Source organism: Pelobates fuscus, chromosome 5 (genome assembly GCF_036172605.1).
Source record: "Pelobates fuscus isolate aPelFus1 chromosome 5, aPelFus1.pri, whole genome shotgun sequence".
Taxonomy (NCBI): Eukaryota; Metazoa; Chordata; class Amphibia; order Anura; family Pelobatidae; genus Pelobates; species Pelobates fuscus.
Window position 1 is genome coordinate 246,203,908 of NC_086321.1, and position 25,120 is coordinate 246,229,027.

At 38.5% G+C, this 25,120-nt stretch overlaps 1 protein-coding gene across 8 annotated transcripts in view; it reads right to left on the reverse strand.

Annotated features, from left to right (window-relative positions):
* ELAVL2 (ELAV like RNA binding protein 2) overlaps nucleotides 1-25,120 on the reverse strand; it is a 174,794-nt gene that overhangs the window by 18,169 nt on the left and 131,505 nt on the right. For all 8 annotated transcript variants that reach the window (XM_063455189.1, XM_063455187.1, XM_063455191.1 and 5 more), the window contains one exon: nucleotides 21,049-21,202. In XM_063455189.1, the coding sequence (XP_063311259.1) occupies nucleotides 21,049-21,202 (154 nt within the window). The remainder of the gene's footprint in view (nucleotides 1-21,048; nucleotides 21,203-25,120) is intronic.

Below are 25,120 nucleotides of genomic sequence, written 5' to 3' on the forward strand. Positions count from 1 at the left end.
TAGGGGTTAACGGTAAAATAAAGTTTATACATTTTTTAAAAAGTGTAAAAAGTTAAAGTTAAAATTTAATAAGTTAAAAAAGTTTTAAAAAGTAAAAAAAGTACATTAAAAAATATTCATACCACTACACCTGGAACATACTAGCGAAAAAATAATCCCAAGCAAAATTTCAAAATATGCCTTTTGAATTACCCCGGGGTGTATTCTTTAATATATAGTATGTGTTTGTGGGGAAGTTTGACAAACCAGCCAGCTAAACTACTCCAAAATGGAACATGGAACAGCGTAAAACTAGAAAGTTAGAAGAAAAAAAAAACCTGAATGGTTACGTCTCCAATGTGCCCCTTCAACATCCACATATACTTGGCAAAGGTACATACGCAGTATTGCTGTACTCAGCCTAACCTAGCTGAGCAACATATGAAATATTACATACATCGTAGCACACATGAGGTTTGCAAAATATACTGTGCAAACTCACTTTGTGTCAAAAAAGCAGAAAAAAAAAATCTTATTACCACTACACTTGGTACAAGCTGGCAGAAAAATTATCCCACGCTAAGGTTCAAAATATGCTTTTTGAAATAACCTGGGATGTCTCTAAGAAATGGTATGCCTTTATGGGGTAGTTGGAATATGTAGCCTGCTCAAGTGCTCCAAAGTGTGAGACGGACGCATCAAAACCCTCCATGAAAATTCACTTTAAAACCTGAACTTGTCACGTCACTTTTACAGCACTAAATTCACAAAATAATGTTTAGGTCATACATTGGGCATATTGTTTTACTCAGAATATGTAAATGAGCATAATTTGGTTTTTTTAGACAGTGGTACATATCAAGTGTAATAAATACTCAGCAAAAATGCAACATTTATGTACATATGCATTTATCCCCCCTCACCACAAACATTGACAAATTGGTGAAAACCAAATGTGATTTATACACCATATAAGATACCCTGGGGTGTCTGCTTTATCAAATGAAAGCCCTTTGCAGGGTTATTTGAACAGTCACACTGCTATAATACCATAAAATGAGACATAGGCCCGTCAAATCCATCTATGAAAATTCTAACTATAGAAACTGAAATAGCCTTGCCTATTGTATAGCATTACAGAAAGAGGATAAAGTGATCCTTGGACACAAAGTCCAGGATACACTAATAAGATATAGGTCTGAGTAACCTGTTACTTTAAAAATATATAAATGTATTGCAAAATCTGATAAAGATACCCTCCAGCCCCAGTATGGCTACACGTAAGGATACTAACTAGAGCAGCTGATACTCTATGCTACATAGTAACACACGCTGGCTAGTGCGGTCAGATATATCCTAGGTGAATAAGAGCCATCTAATAAAAGCAGGCCAACACTCTCCCTAAACTACGCTCCAAACAGGCTTCAACTCCTCTTACCCTAAATACACACCCAAACAGTGTCAAAATAAAAAGTGCTGTGATGATGAAATCATAATTTGCCCCCCTAAAATAATCAGGTGTGTGGCGAACTTTGACGCAGGGTAGGACACAGCCAAAAAGATCTTGGCAAGATTCTGGCCATTACTTACACAAGATCGACATCTAAAAGATGTGATCCCCCAACGTGTCTCAATAACAGCGAAAAGGGGCAAAAATCTTAAGGATTTGTTGGTACCAAGTCATTTCTTCAAACGGATTGTCATAAGTTGTTGAATGTGCTTGCTGTAATGCTACGTGTAGTTTTTGTTTTGTGTTTTAACAGCACACCGATATACAACACTCCTGTATAGTCTTAACAAAGTTGTTTAGCCTTGGCACTTTTAAAATTATTTTTTTATTTGGAAAAATTACGCAAAAAAAATGCGTTTGAGTACATTACAAAACTTAGGACTTCGTGTTGGGGAGGTTTTTCAATTGGCTTTCACTTTGCATGGGGTGTATCAAATAAATTCATGTTTTCCAATTCGTTTAGTACCTTGGTGTTAAAGTTTTTCTTTAATTTGGTTGTTTACCATTTAGCTTTTTCATCAATTAATAAAACGTATGGACTGTCCTCTTCTAGATCTTTATTCTAAAAAGAATAAGCTAAGTTCGTAAGGTTTTTTTTTTTTTTTTTTAATCTCCTGCTCTGTAAATTGAACTTTAGTCAGATACAGGAGGCTCCTGCAGGGGTTAGGAAGCTATTAGCAGAGCAGGAAATAAGAAATTCTAAGTTAAACAGAATAAGAAATAAAGTGTAAACATTAGATGACTCTTTACAGGAAGTGTTTAGGAAGGCTCTGCAAGTCACATGCAGGGAGGTGTAACTAGGGTTCATAAACAAAGGGATTTAACTCCTAAATAGCAGAGGATTGAGCAGTGAGACAGCAGGGGAATGATCTATACCCCAAAGCTGCTTCATTAAGTGTACATTGTTTTTTTTTTTTTACTATAGTGTCCATTTAACCCCTTAAGGACCAAACTTCTGGAATAAAAGGGAATCATGACATGTCATACATGTCATGTGTCCTTAAGGGGTTAAAGAATCATGGAGTGTTGACACGGTATTAACCCGATTCTGACACCTAAATCTGTTTTTCTGCTTTGAGCATGGATCTCTTGTTGGTACTCTGTAATAACACACTTCCATCTCTATCCAGACAGGATTGCAATACAAGCCTTGTCCGTGCCTGTTGGAATGAGCTGTTTACTCTAGGACTTGTGCAGTGTGCACAAGTCATGAGTCTTTCCACTATTTTAGCCGCTGTTGTCAACCATCTACAAAACAACCTTCAAGAGGGTAAATTTGTGTCTATTTCATCTCTTACCTTTTTTGTGTCAGTTATACATATTTACTTACAAATAAACATCAACCGAATAGCATTTCACAGAATTAAGACATTGGGTGACAAAAAGCTATATTAATTATTCTTCCAGGTATTTACTCTTGCACTTGCATTTCATGCCCCATGTATGGAGAGCATATTTGTGTGTGTGTATGCCATTCATATAGAATACATAATATAAATATATATATTACCACTCATCCACAGGCCATGGGCGGGTGAAAATTCAGCCCTGGCAAGTGAAAAATGGGATCTCCAGGTTTTAACACTTTTATATTAGAATAGGACTTGAGGGGAACAGGGGGGGGGGGGGGGGTATTTTTTTGGATATGCTTTTCAAATTATTTCCTATAATTTTTTTTAATTTTTTTTAATATATTGATATTTTGAGAAAAAATCTTTTGAAAATTGTATCCAAAAATAGAAATCGAAGGCCATAATTTGAAAAGTTTTAATACAAGATATGTAGTCCAAGAGAAATGAGATGATTTAAAAGTTGCACTAGAAAATTGCATTAGGCTCGTCAGTAAAAGCAAAAAATTCAAGAAACCACTGTGGTATTCCGCAGATAGTTACATAGTAGTTACATAGCTGAAAAGAGACTTGCGTCCATCAAGTTCAGCCTTCCTCACATATGTTTTTTGCTGTTGATCCAAAAGAAGGCAAAAAACCCAGTTTGAAGCACTTCCAATTTTGCAACAAGCTAGGAAAAAAATTCCTTCTTGACCCCAGAATGGCAGTCAGATTTATCCTTGGATCAAGCAGTTATTACCCTACATTGAAAGATTATATCCTTGAATATTCTGTTTTTGCAAGTATGCATATAGTAGCTGTTTGAACATCTGTATGGACTGATAAAACCACTTCTTCAGGCAGAGAATTCCACATCGTGATTGTTCTTACAGTAAAAAAACCTTCGCTTTGCCTTAGACGAAATCTTCTTTCTTCTAGTCTAAACGCATGACCTCGTGTCCTATGTAAAGTCTGGTTTGTGAATAGATTTCCACACAATGGTTTGTATTGGCCTCGAATATATTTGTATAATGTTATCATATCCCCTCTCAGGCGACGTTTTTCTAAACTAAATAGGTTTAAATTTGTTAACCTTTCTTCATAGCTGATATGTTCCATTACTTTTATTAATTTTTTAGCCCGCCTCTGCACTTTTTCTAGTGCCATAATATCCTTCTTTAGAACAGGTGCCCAAAATTGCACAGCATATTCAATGTGTGGTCTTACCAGTGATTTATAAAGAGGCAAAATTATATTCTCGTCCCTAGAATGAATGCCCTTTTTCATACATGACAATACCCTACTGGCCTTGGCCACTGCTGATTGACATTGACAGATGTGGCCAAAATAGTAAAAAAACAAAAAGTTAGCATTTAGTAATTATAAAAAAAAAAAAAAAAAAACAGAGTGAGGAAGACTGATCTATAAGATTAGGCAGAAAGAGGCTAAGCAAGATATAAGAGCTTCCAAATCTCACACAAGAGAAAATAGCACAGTCAGTAAAAAAGGGGGACAAAACGTAAAAAACAAGGATTACCGTATATACTCGAGTATAAGCAGAGTTTTTCAGCACATTTTTTGTGCTGAAAAACCCCAACTCGGCTTATACTCGAGTCAATTGGCTGTATTATGGCAATTCACATTGCCATAATACAGACAGGGGGCTGCAGAGTGTTTACTTACCTCTCCTGCAGCTCCTGTCAGCTCCCTTCTCCTCCGCGCCGGTCCGTTCAGCACCTCGGTCAGCTCCCAGTGTATGTCTCGCGAGAGCCGCAGGGTCATAGTGCGGCTCTCGCGAGACTTACAGTGTGAGCTGACAGAGGAGCTGCACAGACCGGTGCGGAGGAGAAGGGAGCTGACAGGAGCTGCAGGAGAGGTAAGTGCTCCCTGCCAGCCCCTCTCTTCCCCCCACTGAACTGCCTATGTGAGAATAGAGGAACCTTTGAAATGTGTCAGTGAAAAAGACAGAAAAATGAGAGAGAGAAGGAAGAAAGTAGAAAGGAGGTAGCCAATAAGAAAAATCCTCCTAAATGGGGGTAACCCCTATAATTAACAACAAACAAAAGGAAAAGCAGGAGGATTACTCTGGTGACTAAGATTTTATAGTAGGACTAAAATCCTCATAGGACTAGATCGCTAGTACTGTGTCTAACTAACAACGCTTGCTAGAGCAGTGAACAGACTGAGGCTGTAAAATCAATGGGTCACTCCGTGTGTTCTAAGATGATACTGTTGTTAAATACTTTAAATTTAAATAATAAATAAAATAAATAATGAGAGAACAAAAAAATGATTAAAATAATTAATAAAATACAATACAATAATCAAAATGCCCACCAACACATACACAAACACACACTGCATCATGTACTCACACACACACACACACACACACACACACACACTGCACTCATACACACACTGCAAATAAATATTCAATTAATATAATTTATTTTAGGATCTAATTTTATTTAGAAATTTACCAGTAGCTGCTGCATTTCCCACCCTAGTCTTATACTCGAGTCAATAAGTTTTCCCAGTTTTTTGGGGTACAATTAGGGGCCTCGGCTTATATTCGGGTCGGCTTATACTAGAGTATATACGGTAGTTAGATTAAAAACAAAATAGGGAAGGTATGTAGAAGAGGATAAAGGTCTAGCTGACTGCCTCAATGAATATTTTTGTTCGGTATTTACAGATGAAAATGAAGGAAAGGGACCTCAGTTTAAAAAAAAAAAAAAAAAAAGGATAAATTAGTAATTTATTACACGTGAGTTTACAGAGGAAGAGGTTCTATTTCAACTGTCAAAAGTAAAGACAAATAAGTCAATGGGACCTGATGGAATACACCCAAAGCTATTAACCCCTTCAGGACGGAGTCAATAGTACACGTTCTGATCAAAACAAAACGTAAACAAAAACTGGAATTTGCGCTATATGTCTGTTCACCCGTAGTTCCCCTCTTTCATATTAAATGCACCCACACTTATTATATATCATTTTGTTCAGGAGAAACAGGGCTTTCATTTCATATAAAATATTTGTATTTGAAACAATTTATTATGAATAAAATTAAAAAAAACTGAGAATTTTTTTTTTTTTTAAATTTGTAGTTCCGCCTCACATTTTAGCTGTAAATGTCATAATACTGTTAGGTTTTACGGCAACAACATGCACATATTTGTAATCAGCGATGTCTCACGAGTACAACAGTACCCCCCATTAACAGGTTTTATGGTGTTTTGGAAAGTTACAGGGTCAAATATAGAACGTTCCATTTTCAAATTGAAATTTGCCAGATTAGTAATGTTACCTTTGAGACGGTGTGGTAGCCCAGGAATGAGAATTACCCCCATAATGGCATACCATTTGAAAAAGTAGACAACCCAAGGTATTGAACTTGGGATATGTTTAGTTTTTTTTAGTAGCCACTTAGTCACAAACACTGGCCAAAGTTAGCGTTCATATTTGTTTTTGTGTGAAAAAAGAAAAAAAACTAATATTTGGCCAGTGTTTGTGACTAAGTGGCTACTAAAAATGACTGGACATACCCCATTTGCAATACCTTGGGTTGTCTACTTTTGCAAATGGTATGCCATCATGGGGGTAATTCTTATTCCTGGGCTACCATACGGTCTCAAAGGCAACATAACTAATCTGGCAAATTTCAATGTCAAAAAAATGAAATGCAAGCCTTATATGTGACTCTCTAACTTTCCAAAACACCATAAAACCTGTACATGTGGGGTACTGTTATTCTCGGGAGATTTCACTAAACACAAATATTAGTGTTTTAAAACAGTAAAACATATTACAACAATAATATAGTCCATAAAAGTGCCGTTTGTTTGTAAAAAATGCAAAAAACGTCACTTTTACTTAAAATATCATCGTTGTAATACAATTTACCAGTTTTAAACACTAATATTTGAGTTCAGCGAAGTCTCCCGAGTAAAACAGTACCCCCTATGTACAGGTTTTATGGTGTCTTGGAGAGTTACAGGGTCTAATATAGTGCTTGCGAATTAAATTCTCTGCACTTTCTCCCTGTGTTGTCAGGCATGTCAATCAAATTTTAATTAATCAAATGACATAATTATGTTAAAAAATTACTTAAATATACACGTAGAATTTTAATATATATGCATTTATAGGTATATAAATTCTACGTGTATACTAATGTAATCTTTTATGTAATTATATGTATTTATCTCTATATATATATATTTGCGGTTATTTGTATTTTATATATAGATAGATATATATAGAATGTCATTCTAACTGTATTCTGTTTCCAATATATATATATTAATAACAAAATACAGTTAGAATGAAATTACATATGAATATATAATTTATTTTATATTTTGTTTCAATATTTTATTTATTTATTTTATTATTTTATTTATTTATTATTGTAATTATGCGTATATATATATATATATATATAATATATATATGTAGATCTATTATATATATAATATATACATATTATATATATGTAACGTCATTCTAAGTGTATTTTAATATTAATATTAAAATACATTACGTATGACGTTACATATAAATAATATGTATATATATTATATATATATATATATATAATATATATACATATTATATATATATATAAAAAGGCATTTAATTTATTTTATAACATTTTAATATTTTTTTTTTTTACACTACCTACCAGCAGGGGGACTGTCTAATATTTTAGACAGTCCCCCTGCTGGCAGATCCATAGCCAGCTATAGGGGGCCATGTGATCGCTCTTTGAGAGCGATCACATGGCCCCCGGGGGCCTCATTTGCCGGAGGGGGGCTGCCTGGGCTCTCAGACAGCCCCCCAGAAGAGGATCGCGGCGGAGGTGAGTACACCTCTGCTCCTGGGGCTGCAAGCCGTTACGGCGTTCTATGCCGCCGCAACGGCTTTAAAGCCCTTTAAAGCCGCGATGGCATAGAACGCCGTAACGGCGTTAAGGGGTTAAAAGAGCTAAGTGGTGTACTAGCAAAACCATTAACAGATTTATTTAACCAATCATTGATAACAGGAGTAGTCCCAGAAGATTGGAAGTTGGCGAATGTTGTGCTCATTCACAAGAAAGGCAATAGGGAGGAGTCGGGCAACTATAGGCCAGTAAGCCATACTTCAGTAGTGGGGAAAGTGATGGAAACCATGTTAAAGGATAGGATTGTTGAACATCTAAAAACACATGGATTTCAAGATCAGAGACAACATGGGTTTACTTCAGGGAGATCATGCCAAACTAATCTTATTGATTTTTTTGTTGATTGGGTAACTAAAATTATAGATCAGGGTGGTGCAGTAGACATTGCTTACCTAGATTTCAGTAAGGCTTTTGACACTGTTGCACACAGAAGGCTTTTCAATAAACTGCAATATTTAAGTTTGGATTTCAATATTGTTGAATGGGTAAGGCAGTGGCTGAGTGACAGGCAACAGAGGGTTGTAGTCAATGGAGTATATTAGAAGCTTGGGCTTTTCACCAGTGGGGTACCTCAGGGATCTGTACTTGGACCCATTCTCTTTAATATTTGTATTAGTGATATTGCAGAAGGTCTTGATGGTAAGGTATGTCTTTTTGCGGATGATACGAAGATATGTAACAGGGTTGATGTTCCAGGAGGGATAAGCCAAAAGGCTAATGATTTAGGTAAACTAGAAAAATGGTCAGAGTTGTGGCAACTGACATTTAATGTGGATAAGTGCAAGATAATGCATCTTGGACGTAAAAACCCAAGGGCAGAGTACAAAATATTTGATAGAGTCCTAACCTCAACATCTGAGGAAAGGGATTTAGGGGTGATTATTTCTGATGACTTAAAGGTAGGCAGACAATGTAATAGAGCAGCAGGAAATGCTAGCAGAATGCTTGGTTGTATAGGAAGAGGTATTAGCAGTAGAAAGAGGGAAGTGCTCATGCCATTGTACAGAACACTGGTGAGACCTCACTTGGAGTATTGTACGCAGTACTGGAGACCGTATCTTCAGAAGGATATTGATACCTTAGAGAGAGAGTTCAGAGAAGGGCTACTAAACTGGTTCATGGATTGCAGGATAAAACTTACCAGGAAAGGTCAATGGATCTTAACATGTATAGCTTGGAGGAAAGACGAGACAGGGGGATATGATAGAAACATTTAAATACATAAAATGAATCAACACAGTAAAGGAGGAGTCAATATTTAAAAGAAGAAAAACTACCACAACAAGAGGACAGTCTTAAATTAGAGGGGCAAAGGTTTAAAAATAATATCAGGAAGTATTACTTTACTGAGAGGGTAGTGGATGCATGGAATAGCCTTCCAGCTAAAGTGGTAGAGCTTAACACAGTGAAGGAGTTTAAGCATGCGTGGGATAGGTATAAGGCTATCCTAACTATATGATAAGGCCAGGGACTAATGAAAGTATTTAGAAAATTGGGCAGACTAGATGGGCCGAATGGTTCTTATCTGCCGTCACATTCTATGTTGCTATGTTACTACATTAAATTAGATTTTACGCGAAAAAAAGAAAATTAGAGAGAATATATTAAGCTGGAGTAGTGGGCATGGACCCTAATTGGGATAAGAAATAAAATTAAAGTATGATACGAGTCTAAAGTATAACCTTTATTATATCCGTAGAACGCTTAAAACTAGAATCAAAATTAAATTGAAAACTAGTTCTGATATCTACAGTTCACCCAAAATGTCAGAGTTGTATCCATACTGGTTTAAATATAGACACACACAAATATGGCATCATAAATAAATAGAAAATGTATCCAGTATATAAGCTACACAATTTGGAGGTATGGTGATGCAAATTGACCAGTTATTGACTTGTTGCAAATGATATGGGGGTTGTAAATCACCAAAAACTATTGCAGCTTTTCATTATTACCAAGAGATCTATCCAGTGTCTTTGATAGCAACTGTGCCAATTCCCCCTTGCCCTATTATGACTGTACCCTAAAGACAAGTAGAACTTTTAAAAGTAGAAAGTCGAAATGATAAATAAAAATAGACAAAATGATGGTAATAAAAACAGATGATCTCATCAACATAACATCCTATAACAGCAATACATTATTCCATCACTAATTTTGTTTTTATTGCTACATGAACAGACCGGACACGGTTTTCTTTGCAGGGTTAGCCTGCCTTTGGGCAAAGTCATAATGACAGCCACGAGTGGAGCTTCTGCAAAATAGAGTAAAACGCCACTATTTTAAGCAATCAAATGGTCTCTCACACATCATTTGATTGGTGCAGTGTTTTGCCACGCATGTGCACAAGCCTCCCAATGGTCTTCAATAAGAAAGAACTGGATTGGTTGATATCAACGATCTTGATATAAGCCAGGGCTGCCCAACCTGCAGTCCCCCAGATGTTGCTGAAATACTACTCCCATGATTATTTCAATGAAAGAGTCAGAATTATGTGAGTAGTAGTTCAGCAGCATCTGGGGGCCTGAAGTTTGGACAGGCCTGACAAGCTGAAGAGGCAGCATTACATTATGGAGACCAGAGATGAAGCGGTTTAACTCTTGCAGCAGAAGCCTGTTCCTTAAACTGTGACTAGGACACCATAGAGCAAGAAAACATTGTATTCTAATGCTATAGCGTTCCTTTAACGCGTTAACGCCGTCCCAGCGTTAATGGGCTTAAACGCCGTTAGGGTGGCATAGCACGCCGTGGCGTTTAAGCCCACCCACGTTTCCCCTATCCCTCCCAAAATGCAGTATGCGGTGGGGGGGGGGGGCCTTCGTGGCAACCCAGGCAGCCCCCCTGTGGCCAATCAGTGGCGACAGCCAGTCACTGCGATCACTGTTACAATGTGTCAGCCAATGATTTTAAACCTCACTTCGATCTGAGAGAGAGGAAGAGAGATCGTTGTTGGTTGTTAAACTTTTTTTAAACTTTTCAATGCTGAACACAGCATTAACACTGATCAGCATGATTAGGGCTGTTAGTACATTTGTATAAAAAAAATTGTATTTCTATAAAAAAAAAAAAAAAAAGGAAAAAAAAATATTTTACCTTTTTTTTTACCCTTTGTCAGCCGCAGCAACCCAAATCTCCCTTAACCCCTTCCTGCTGCCGTGATCACTGTACTGTACAGTACTGTTCAAGTGATCACTGATCAGAGAGCTCTCTGATCAGGCTGACTTTTTTGGGGTTATTTTTATATAAAAAAAAATCTATATATATATAAAAAAAAAAAAACACCTTTCAGTGCTGATTGCAGCAGTCTAAACGGTGATCAGTACATTTATTTAATTTTCCGTGGGTTTTTAAGGGTGGGTAGAGTGTGTTATGCAGGTAGGAATTTAGTAATTTCCCCCTAGTTTTTTTATTTTATTATTGATTAGTCCCCCTAGACTGGCACGTCGCTACTCAGTGGAGGCGTATGCCATTCTGGCAGGCAGTGATGGTGACTGACACTCTGCAAGACCGTGACACTATCACTGCCTAACATTGAGCCTCTGAGGGAGTCCTCAAATGATGGTTCCCCACCACCACCTACAAGAGTACGCTCCGCAAGCCCAATGCCAGATGGAGACTGGGTGCTCCCAAACTGGACGTCACCAGAAATATCCCTATTTACAGCGACCCCTGGTATCACTGCTATGGTGGATGCTTGGGAGACAATTAAATATTTTGATCTGTTCATGTCAGAAGACCTTTTTCAGCTAATGGTTGAGAAAACCAATGTATTTGCCAACCAATATCTGACTGCGAATCCGGGGTCACATTACAATCAGCAAAATAAGTGGCACCCCACGGATCTCGCAGAAATGCGCAAATTTTGGGCCTTAACTAATTATGGGTATCGTCAATTAGCCAAGTATCAGGTCCTACTGGTACAAGCACCCCATCCTGGCTACCCCTCTTTTCCCAGGGGTTATGAAGAGGGATCACTATGAGCAGCTGCTGTGTTTCCTCCACTTCAAAGAGAACACACTGTGCCCCCCCAAGAAACGACTCATTGTTTGACAGGCTTCCCAAAATTATGTCCCTAATAAGTCCTGTCAGACAAATTCTCCCAAAATTATGTCCCTGAAGAAAATATTTGTTTAGATGAGTCCCTAATGCAGTTTAAGGGTAGATTACTTTTTAAGCAGTATATCCCTTCTAAACGGTACGGATACCTTTTCAAATTTTACAAACGGTGCAAATCCAAATCTGGATATACATGGGCATTTTGTATTTATCAGGGGAAGGATAGCCATCTTGACCCACCAGGATGCCCTGATTCTGTGTGTACAAGTGGCAATATAGTATGGGACCTAATCCTTCCCTTATTAAATAAGGGATACAGGCTATGGGTTGACAACTATTAGTCAAGCATAGAGTTATTTAAAACTTTATTTTGCTTTGAAACCCTAGCCTGTGGCACAGTGCGTAAGAATCGCAGAGGTTCCCCCAGACCCTGGCAAGAGGCAAACGCAGTAGAGGCTCCCTTTCAGCTCTCCGCCAGGATGAGTTGCTTGCCCTTCGCTTCACCGATAGGAAGTATTCATGCTGTCTACAATGCACGCAAAACTTCGGTGCCAGTGTCTTGAGAGGTGGAACTGAGCAGCTCAAGAAGCCAAAGTGCGTTGTAGACTACAGCAAGTTAATGAAGGGAGTAGACTTGGCTGACCAATGCATACAGCCCTCTCTGGCGACCCGAAAGAGTAGGACCTGGTGGAAGAAAATTGCAATCTACGTAACCCATGTGCTATGTGCTTTATAAAAAGGAAGCCATAGGTAGACCATACCCATTTCTAGAGTTGATGGTCCAAATTTTGTCTCAAATTGTATTTGCCCAAGCCCCCAATCCTAACCCTCCTTTGGAATCTAAAGATGTTTAAAGACTTTTCAGCAAACATTTCCCTTCCTGATTAAGCCCCACACCCTGTAAAAGGTCACCCCAACGAAAATGCGGTGTTTGCTGGAAAAGAGGAGTCAGAAAGGACTCCAGTTATTATTGCCCCTCCTTTCCATCCCTACCCGCCCTCTGCATAACAGACTGTTTCAAAGTCTACCACACAGAGCTGAACTACTAAATCACTCTGTATGGGACTTTGGCAGTTTGTTCGGCTTGTCCTGACTACGCTTTGAGAGCTGCCTGTACAGACCCATTGGCTTGTTTTTCCGACTACCTTGACTTCTGGATTCCCCTGACCTTGGCCTGTCCCTGTTTACGCTAACCATTCTAAAGTGGCTACACCAAATAACTCAAAATACTACATTTGTAGTACTTGTTAAAACAGGACTTTACAAAGTAAAACTAATACAGGGTTAATGCTGTGATTATCACTGAAAGTGTTAATAAAATCGCGCTTAAAAAAATAAAAAAAATAAAAAAAACCTTAAGTTTTTCTCACAGTAAATCTGTGTGAAATCAGATCTCTCTCGCTCACGCCTTGAGAACAAAGTATACGTGGGGGTACTGTTCTATTTATGGAAAACCTGCAAAAATTGTAAATTGTACATAAAAATACTGATCTTTTATTGCACTTACCAATAACAAGATAATGAAATTTCTTGTGAAAATGGAACATGTGTGTAAAAAAAAACAACCTACAAATAAAAGTATAAATCGCTACATGGGCACTGCATGTCTGTTAAAGTGGCTAGACCAAACAACTCAAATTATGCCATTTGGAATACCCTGGACTGCCTGCTTTTAAAAATACTGCGCCATCATGGGTTTACCGTATTTATTCGAGTATAACGTGCAAAATTTTGTACCGATTTTTAATCTAAAATTAGGGGTGCGCGTTATACTCGAATAAATATTAGCCCAGCAGAAGAGGGAGGGAGTGGGTGCTCCGATAATACCTCCCAGGACCGCCGGGCTCATTACAAGCCCGGCGGTCCTGGGGTGGCGGGCAGCAAGCGTTTACTCACCTCCCTGCAGCTCCTCCAGCTCCCCAGTGGAAATCTCGCCAGAGCTGGCCGCGGGTCTCGCGAGATTTACACTGGGGAGCTGGAGGAGCTGCAGGGAGGTGAGTAAACGCTTGCTGCCCGGCGGTCCTGGGAGGTATTATCGGAGCACCCACTCCCTCTTCTGCTGGGCTAATATTTATTCGAGTATAACGAGCAACCCTAATTTTAGATTAAAAATCGGTACAAAATGTTATACCGATTTTTAATCGAAAATTAGGGGTGCGCGTTATACACGTGTGCGCGTTATACTCAAATAAATACGGTAATTCTCTCTCCTGGGCTGCCATACCTTATCAAAAGTGACACATTTTCAAAAACTTACAAGCTGAAAAGGGAATCTAATATATTTGGCTGTGTGAGTTACCGAAACAAATTGAAATAATGGTACGTGTGGGTACTGTTATATTCGTGAAACAATGTGTAATCAAAAAACCGATGCTCTATTGCAGTAACCCATATCAGGAATATGAAATATCCTGTGGAAATTGAGTTACTGTGTTTGCAAAAGCACAAAAAACTATAACCGCTATATGGGCCCTGCATTTCTGATAAACTGGTTAGGCCAAACATAATACACACTATTTAGAATTCTCTGGGTTTCCTACTTTTGAAAATGGTATGCCATAATAGTGGAAATGTTATTACCCAGGCTGCCATACACTCTCAAAGGCAACATTGGCCCAGAAAATCACGTTGCCAAATTTTAGTGTGTAAAAACATAAATGGATAAGACTTATATCAGATCCTATAACTTTCCAAAACCCCATAAAACGTACACATAGGGGGCACCATTGCACACATGAGACATCACTGACCAGAAATGTGAGTGTTTCAGAGCAGTGAAATGTATAAAAACGATCACTAAAAGTAGTGCTTTTATGTGAAAAATGAAAAAAAAAAATCTGAACACCAACTTTGGCTAGTGTTTGTGATTAAGTGGCTATTACAAAAGACTAGACATAACCCATTTTGAATACCCTGGGATGTCTACTTTTCCAAATGGTATGCCATGATGGGGGTAATTTTCATTTCTGGGCTGCCATACGGTCTCAGATGCAAACCTAATAAAACCTGTACACGGGGGTACGGTTTTACTCGTGAGACATTGCTGAATACAAATGTGTGTTTTATTGCAGTAAAAGTGAACAGTATTATGACACCGTAAAAATGCCATGCAGAACTTGAAAAATAGAAAAATGAAGTTTTTTGGATTTTTTTTTCACGAAAAAGTTAGTTCCATATATAAAAATTTGATATGAAATGAAAGCTCTAATTCTCCTGAACAAAATGGTATATATTAAGTATGGGTGTACGTAATATGAAAGAGGTAAATTATTGCTGAACAGACATATAGACAAATTCTGTGGTCTGTTTACTTTTAAAAATACTATGCCATTATGGGTTTAATTTGGCTCGTTAAGGGGTTAAGTGAATATATTTGTTTGGCGAAATATTTGTCCAGATAGAACCATCTTTCGATTTGTTTTTCTTTTTAAGCAGATTGAACCCCCTTCGGTAAGATGTCCTGAAAATCATGGGCTTTCAAGACTTTGGGGTGCATTGAAACATTCTAACATCCTGGCAATCTTGTCAGTTCCCTAGCAACCATTTGGTTGTGATTAGAGTCAAGGGATCAGGTATATAATGTCAAATCCCATCATTTTTTTTTTTACATTATGTTATGAAGTGATAAACAGGCTTTAAGTGACATGTCCACAAGATTTAATACATGAGAATAGACAGATGTTTAATAGCACATTGGTGCAAAGTCTGCTTTTATTATTTTTGTAAGGGTAGGAATTAAACTCAAATGCTCACTGCAAATTGTAACTAGAGGGGTCATGATAACACAAAGCGTGACATATGCACTGGCATTAATGCTTAAACAATAAGAAAAAAAACTGAAAGCCAGGCACGCTCAATACCAATGGAGAAATATATTCTGATCAGACTAGGCACTTTAATACATTGGGCAGAAATTAAAAACTGTAAGGCAATATAATCATGTAAATGGCAATATAATCATGAAGAGTTCAGGCTGGGTATTGAGTGCTAATTGAATTAAGCATGCTGTGCTCACAGGAGACTGCCTTTGAATGGGATCAGGCTGGTATAGAGACTGCTTGAGGTTTTAGGCAGGATAAATTACACAAAAGACAGTTGATTTAATTCCACTGGGCACTGATTACTATGAAAAAGTTAAGTAGAGAGAAGGACAGAAATCCCTGTATTAAAGACATAATGGTGACTTGAATGAAACCGTATCCTGCTCTGTAATGCATCTGCAGTTCATCAGATGCCGACAGGCCACAATCGAGAGAACAGCTACTCGCCAGGACAGTGGACCTATCCCTTCCTCTCTGGACCATGACGATTCTGCTGAATGTCAAGCTGCATGGATTAGATCGCCTTGCCATTTTGTCGCGTAACTTAGTCTCCGGGGCTTATAGTGTCTTGTGCCCCATGCCCACGAATCCTTAGTCTCCGGCATACAGAGTCTTGTGCTGCCAGGGTTCCCCTGACTCTGGTACATTTATGGGTATATGGTCGGCAGCCTAGGCGTTTCTCAAGGCGAGCTCCCACCCTAGAAGAGGAACGGGTGATGGGATGAAGTGTTCTAGTCGGTGAAGCAAAAAGGGTAAGTACCTTGGTCCGGTTGCTGATCTGATTCCAGAATGCCTGGCAGATAGCATGGAACCAGGCATCAAATGCGTCTCTCCACTGTTGATCCCCGAGGCCTACTCTGCAAGGCTGAAACTGACGCGAAGGCCATCTTGGTCGCATCAAGCAGTTCCTTAGAGATCTGTTGTGTAGGGTCCCACCTATGAAACGGTGTGCTCCAGTGGGGACCGGGATATCCACCACTGGTCTAAAGGGGGAGGGAGATAACGGGTCTGCCAGAGAATTGCCACAGGATGCACCTTCAGAGCAGGGAGATTGGCCGCCTCTCCCAGCCATCAAGCGCCCAGCTTGGTATACCACTGGGACTGATTAGGTATGATGTCCACTGTGTAGTTCAGAGCAGGCTTAAACAATCACCCATGACCTTGGAAATGACCTGGAAGGTGTACTAAACAGTTAGATGCAGCTTAAAGTTCGTTTTTGTTCACAGATGCCGGAGTAGCTAGCAAACACGTCCAGCCATCTTGGGAGTCAAGCCCGCCCCCTGCAAAGCCCATAATTTGTGTCAAGGTCTGTGACATTGTATTCTACCTCTCGCTTCCCTCACTTATCTGAGGCGAGTGGAGAAATGTCATTGCAGGCTTTATTCCAAATAGTGTATGAAAGAAAAAAAAACAGACATAGCAACCCTGACCCTTTTTTCACCTTACTTTATTGTATGCATATTTTAAAAGGGTGAACTCAAGTTTTTTTTATAAAGAGTCAGTGAATTATACAAATTAACACTAGATGTAATTCACAAACTTGAATAAAGCAGTTTACAATGACCTGAGAGTGCACCATTTTCTACACGATTACTGCAGCAGTATGGCAGCTCAGGAAGGAATAAATTACCCCCATGATGGCATATCATTTTTAAAAATAAGCAACCCAGGGTATTCTATATTATTATAAGTCCAAATAGCATATTGGTACAGGCCCTGAAATATCCCATTTTGGCAATCCCTGGTATCATGACCAGAGTTATTTGTGAGCCAGAAAATTATTTTAATCTGTTTAAGACTAATGCCATATTTGAGCTTAAATTGAAAACTATTTTGTATGCCCGCAAATATCTCGCTGCTAATCCCGAATTCTCTCTACAGCAGGAATAATATGTGGCACTCCACTGATCATGTTGAAATTAGGTGGTATAGGCACTGATGCTGGTTATTTGGATTGAGAAAAAAATCTAGCATTAAGAGCTACGGCCATAAGAACAACATCCTAGCTATCCCTCTTTTTCCAGGGATTATAAAGAGGGATCGATATTAACAGCTTCTCCGTTTCCTCCATTTCATAAAATTACAACCATGGCCAATATATGTATAGACTAGTCGCTTTTGAAATTCAAAGGAAGACTGCTTTTCAAGAAGCACATTCCATCAAAGAGGGCCCTCTATGGAATACAATTTTAGATGATGTGCAAATGCAACACTGGGTATATAAAAAAAATATATATATATATATATCAGAAACCAGGTATTATTTTGAGTTAACATGCTCTGCTTAGCAGCAACAGTGTGCAGCCTAGCAAGCTCGAGATCCTCGAGAAATGTGGACATAACTTTAGTTGGTTGTGAGTGCTTAGCTTACCAAGCAAATCAAACAGAGAAACCTGTTCTATTTCAAATGTCCAGTATAGTAATCTGTTTCAGTGGCTTTGTCACCTCCGTCACCAAAAAAACAGGAACATTTAGAAACATAGAATGTGACAGCAGATAAGAATCATTCGGCCCATCTAGGTCTGCCCAATTTTCTAAATACAGTCATTAGTCCCTCGCCTTATCTTATAGCGAGAGTAGCCTTATGCCTACCCCACACATGCTTAAACTCCTTGACGGTGTTAACCTCTACCACTTCAGCTGGAAGGCTATTCCACGCATCCATTACACTCAGTAAAGTAATACTTCCTGATATTTTTAAACCTTTGCCCCTCTAATTTAAGACTGTCCTCTTGTTGTGGAAGTTTCTTCTTTTAAATATAGTCTCCTCCGTTACGGTGTTGATTCCCTTTATGTATTTAAAGGTTTCCATCATATCTCCCGTCTTTTCTTTCCTTCAAGCTATACATGTTAAAGGACCACTGTAGTGCCAGGAAAACAAACTTGTTTTCCTAGCACTATAGGGTCATTGGGTCCCCCCAACTTCGTGGCACCCTCCCGCTGGGTTGAAGGGGTTAAAACACTTTCAGCCACTTGCCTTTCTCGAGCGCCGGGCTCCCTCGGTGCTGGGAAACTCTCCTCCCTCTGCCGACGTCAGCTCCAAGTGCGCGCCTTCAAACAGCCCATAGGAAAGCATTACTTAATGCTTTCCTATGGACGTCCAGCGTCTTCTCACTGATTTTCAGTGATAATCACAGAAGCGCCTCCAGTGGCGGTCAGTTAGACAGCCACTAGAGGCTGGATTAATCCTCAGTGAAACCGTTTCTCTTCCCTTTTTTCCTGCTTTACACACTGCTTCAACTTTCTGCCCAATTTAGATTTTGTCTGGTTTTATAAAGCAAAAAAATGTGAGGAATTCTCTCTAATCTACAAACTGATATTTACACAAAAATTGCTTTAATATTTTATTAATTATAAAGGTTATTACTTAACTCTATCCTTTTTAAATATTACCACACCGGTCTTATCTTTCCCAGTGACCAGTGTTTTGTTTCAAATTAATGGTTTATATAAACACCATAGTTTATATTTAAAAGAAAGGAAAAAAAAAAGTTGCTTATGGTGTTTGGAATGTTCCTTTAAGAGCTAAACTCCAATTCATTTATTGGAAATTCATATTAGTTCATTCTTAACAGTCAAAGTGTACATACCATTTCACAGAAAGCAAAATGGCATATCCATTAACAAAGGGCTCCACAAATCCCAGGCGCCAGGTCGCTATTTTGCCCCGGCGCCTGGGATTTGAAGCCCTTTCGTTAAAGGCAGGATGGGGGAACAATGGAACCGGCCGGTCGCCCTGGGGATTGTGCAGGCAGCCGCCCTGGAACAGCATGTGAGGGAGCAGTACCTGCAGCTCCTCTCCCACTCCTGATGAGAGAGCTGCCCCACTGGACCTCCATCGTGTGTCAGAGAGTGTGTTTTTCTGTGTCTGTTTAAGTACCTGCACCCCACCGATCACGAGAGGTGTCTACTCACCTTCTTTCCCACAGAGTGACAGTTTTCCGCGGCTTGTCCTGCCTTCATGGCTGAGCTAATCTTTAAGATCTCAGCCAAACCAATGTTTTCCTATAGAAAAGCATTGGAAGGATATTTTGTGTGGTGTTCTATGTGGGTAACATTCAGCACCTCCATGCAGAACGTGGAGACGCTGTACAAAGGTACAGAAGATTCTTGTGGCCATCTGAGTGACTCACTAGAGGTGTTACTACGCAGCAATGTAAACACGGTCTTTTCTCTGAAAAGGCAGTGTTAACATTGAAAAGGCTACAGGCACCAGAACAACTACATTAAGTTGAAGTGGTTTTCATGACTATAGTTTTTTTCTTTAAGAATTGTATATTTCTTGTAAATTAAACCTCGCTAGTTTAAAAATACTGGAATCTAGGAGCCAGTTAAAAAGTTTGTCAAGCCCTGCATTAACCACCTAGAATCGGCACTGATCTGTGTAATATTTCATTGTAAACGTTTTATTTCACAAAAAAATTTCTATTTTATTCAATTAAAAGACGTACCAAAATAAATGTTACAAAATGCCCACATCAGGAGTCTAGGATCTCTAGGAGTCTGATACACTATTCCTCCCAACACAGCTAGTGTCCCAATATGGGACTCCTTGCAGTACATTGGGCGGGGTGGGGGAGGGTTCTTTGGTGTTTTGTACAAACTGAGCTCATTGCCTTCAGCTACTGCAAGAGTGCTTCAAACCTGGAATCAGGCATCCTCTGGGGCAAGGCCTACCCACTGTATCACAACAAGAACCTTTGTGACTTGCACCACCCCTTCCCACATAAAAACTTTCGAGTGTTGTGTATTACACAGAGGAAGAGAAGAAATCTACAGTAAATCCAGTTTTCATAACCAACGAGCATTGAAAATATGGAAGCCCAGGAATTAAACACTCTTCAGTCAGAGTTTGCCATTCTCACATTGGCTTGTTGAAGCAATATGACCTTAAAGACCTGTCAAATGCTTTAGGTATCTTTGGACCAGTGTTTAATAAAACCTCAATATCTGTCTTACTATCAATTACAGACTGGGCCTCTCTAATTTTTGCCTCTAAGAGCCAGCTGTGCATTTCTGCATAAAATTTTACTTTCCACAAAAACAGGATTGTTTATAAGCATTTTAGAAGGAGCAAGGGGACTACTTTCACACAGCAGCTTGGAAAGGATTATAGCAGCTGTAAATTTATTACAAGCCATGAAACAGCTTTCAAACCTGCACCTTCAGGGTGGAAATGACTCAGACTGGCACTACATTGAACAATCTATTTTTGAACATGCATATTTATGAACAATTCCAGCAGAAAATTGCATTTTCTGGCCCACATATCACCACCTTTGATATGTTGTACAGGCAAGATTGCCGAATTCAGATACAAAATATTTCACAACTTGACAGTTTAAAAAGGATTAAGAAAATTAATAAATCTATATATTGCACTCACTACTACTTTGTACTCACCCGTTACTTGGTCGACTAAAATACGTGACGTAATGATGCGGCCATATTGGGAGAACAGCTGCTCCAGCTCCTTTTGTGTCATTGTTTTTGGTAGTCCAGAAACGTATAAATTTGCGTCCCTAATGGAAGCTGAACTTGGGCGAGCATAGGAAACCTATATAAAAAAAAAAATAATAACTTGAGTTTTCCCTTCTTACTTTGAGAGGCTCTTCAAGGGTCAAGATTTTTGTTACATATACAAATAAGTACTTGCATGGAGCCAACAAACTCTTGATTGCATAATCAAAGGATTGTCAAAATATTATATATATCATTGCATCATTCCTTATCCCCTTAACCCCTTGAGGACTGAGCCAAATGTACAAGTTGTGAACAAAACAAAACGTAAACAAAACCTGGCATTTGCGCTAGATGTCTGTCCAACCGTAATTCACCTCGATCATATTAAATGCATCCCCCTTATTATATATCATTTTTTCTTCAGGGGAAACAGGGCTTTCATTTAATATCAAATATTTAGCTATGAAACTATTTAATATGAAAAAAATGGGAGAAAATAATTTGTTATTTTTTTAGTTCTATGTGACATTTTAACTGTCAATGTCATAATACTGTTTGCTTTTACTGCAACAAAATACACATATTTGTATTCAGCAAAGTCTCACGTTTAAAACAGTACCCCCTATGTACAGGTTTTATGGTGTTTGGGGAAGTTACAGGGTCAAATATAGCATGTTACATTTGAAATTGAAATTCACCAGATTGGTTACGTTGCCTTTGGGACTGTATAGTAGCCCAGGAATAAAATGTACACCCATAATGGCATACCATTTGCAATAGTAGACAACCCAAGGTATTGCAAATGGGGTATGTCCAGTCTTTTTAGTAGCCATTTGGTCACAAACACTGGCCAAAGTTAGCGTTAGTATTTGTTTGTGTGTGAAAAAAAATTTGCCCAGTGTTTGTGGCTACTACAAAAGACTGGACATACCCCGTTTGCAATACCTTGGGTTGTCTACTATTGCAAATGGTATGCCATCATAGGGGTAATTTTTATTCTTGGGCTACCATAGGGTCTCAAAGGCAACGTAACCAATCTGGCGAATTTTAATGTGAAAAAAAAATGAAACACAAGCCTTATATTTGACGCTGTAACTTTTGAAAACACCATAAAACCTGTACATGAGGGGTACTGTTTTACTCGGGAGACTTCGCTGAACACAAATATATGTGTTTCAAAACAGTAAACCGTATTGCAGCAATAATATCGTCCGTGTAAGTGCTGTTTGTGCGTGAAAAATGCAAAAAACGTCACTTTTACTGGCGATATCATCGTTGTAATACATTTTACTGTTTTGAAACACTAATATTTGTGTTCAGCGAAGTCTCCCGAGTAAAACCGTACCCCCCATGTACAGGTTTTATGGTGTCTTGGAAAGTTATAGGGTTAAATATCGTGCTAGCAAATGAAATTCCCTATACTTTCGGCATGGGTTGTACGGCAGGTCTCGCTAATTGTAATTAATTAGGATACCTAATTATGTAAAAATATTACAAATGTGTGGAATTTATATATATATATATATATATATATATATATATATATATATATATATGTATATATATATATATATATATATATAGTGATATATACGTATATATTTATGTATATAGATATATATTCTGTTCTACGTGTATTTTGATATAAATATATATTAATATCACAATACAGTTAGAACGAAATAACACATCTATATATTTATTTGAATAATTTTTTTACGCATTTCATTTTTTTTATATGATATATAAATATATAACAATTATATATATTTAATCAGTATACGTGTAATTTGAAATATATATATATATATATATATATATATATATATATAAATAGTAAAATACACCTAGACAGTGTGTGTATAATATATATATATAAATATATATATATTTATTAAGTATATTTTTTTATTTTTTACACTGATTTAATTTTAATTAATTTCCAGCCAGCAGGGGGACTACCTGTCATTACAGGCAGTCCCCCTGCTGGCAATGCAGCAGGCAGCTATCCCGGCCATGTGATTGTGAGGTCCACGCAAGGACCTCACTCTCACATTCTCACATGGCCGGGGGGGCTGCTGGAGGGCGGACGTGCCGCGGGGGGCTCCCTGGGAGTCCCCCCAACCGCAATCGCCGGCGACCGGGTAAGTAACAAAAAAGACCGGAGGGCGTACAATTAAGACCGGAGGGCGTACAATTACGCCCGGCGGTGTTTAGAGCCGCTTAAAAAAAGGACGTAATTGTACGCCCTACGGTCTTAAAAGGGTTAAGAACTGAGACAATTGTACAAGTTTTGAACAAAACAAAACCTATAATTTGAACTATAGGTCTGTTGTACCATAATTCCCCTCTTTCATACTAGGTGCACCCACACTTATTAAAATGTTTCATATTTCATGTTAAGTGAGAGCCCTATTTCTCCTGACAACACAATTTTATATATATATATATATATATACACATATATAGATATATATATATATATATATATTGCACTCCGCCTTCCTTGATGTACTTGCCCGGTGCTTATCAGCAAACAGATACAGCCAAAAGTACAAGATAGCACTCCAGGGACTTCTAAGTCGAATTAATAAAACTTAAACTTAAAATAAAAATCAACGTTTCAGTCTGTATCACAGACTTTCATCAGGATGACTGGTGTGCAGATTTTTGTTGTATTAACTATACACAAACACACACATTTGCAATATGACCAAGAGTGCTCTTATTGGTTGGCTAGTAACCAGAGTACTCTGACAGGCAAGTCTAGAGAGGTGAGACTTTGGCTAGTAACCAGAGCGCTCTTGGTCATATTGCAAAGTGTAGGAAATTTTCCTGCAGTAAATCCTCCATGGGTGAAGATTGATTTTTTTTGGCCATTTTGTGACTAAAGAAAAAGTATTAGTCTAGTGATGGCAAGTTTATCTTATTTATTTATAGGTTTTAGATTACTTTTTCGGATCCCCTCCTCACTAATCGTCAATTTTAGTGGGTGGCCGGGGGACTGCGGACCCTTGGCTACTGAGGGGGGCACTAATTTAGTATCCCCACCTGTCGGGATGGGTGGGGGCCAGGGGAGGGAAGGCTATGTTGTCCCCCTTATAGGAAATTGTGCCCTCACATGCCAAAATGTGAAGGAGCTTTTGGAGGGGACACTAGGCCCCCCTCTTAAAATGTATAGTATCCTCCATATGTTGCCCAGGGAGGGGGTGGAGTGGAAGGGACTATGCCCCCCTTGTTATTTCTCTGGCTGGGGTCTTCTCTAGCGACTGGGAGCAAAATACATCTAAAATAGCCATATGGGGGTCCTATTGGCCCAAAATAATTTTTAATTACTATTTTTGTTTTCTTTGTGCATGTGTAGGCTGGCACTGCAGAGTGTGGGGTTAAAAAATTAATACATTTTGTAGTCAAAGAACAGTGATGGGAAAGTATGACAAGGAATGAAGAGGAGGAACATTTCATATCACCATATGGCTTCACAAAAAAAAATAATAATACACGTCTACTTCTGTAATTATAGTCATTTTAGTTATTTAAAACTTTTATACAGGTTAAAAGATTGCATCTTGTGGTGGTGTTATTTTACCACTAATTTCAACACAGGGACACTACATCCTACATAATGAGGTACTGATTAAATGATTATCTGAACAAAATCCTAAAGAAAAATATAAAAGCACTATTCTCTGGACCAGCTGGATGGGGGAAAAAAAGCACTAGAAATACCTCAAAAGGGATTACAAAACAACTTGAATTGAAAAGAAAGGTTCTGCGTGAGGAATTGAAGGGTTTAAAATATGGCTTTACAAGCAGTGGGATAATGTGAGTGGCATGTTGCTTCCTTCCTTAAGATGGTCGTTCATAAGAACAAGATCAACAGCAGATGTTATGGATAAAGCTACAGACTGGGAAAGGGCATCAATGACTCTCCACTGACCATGATAACTGCCCACACACTCAACCACATGACATCAAGTGACTTACTAAAAGTATGGCAAATGGTAGCTGG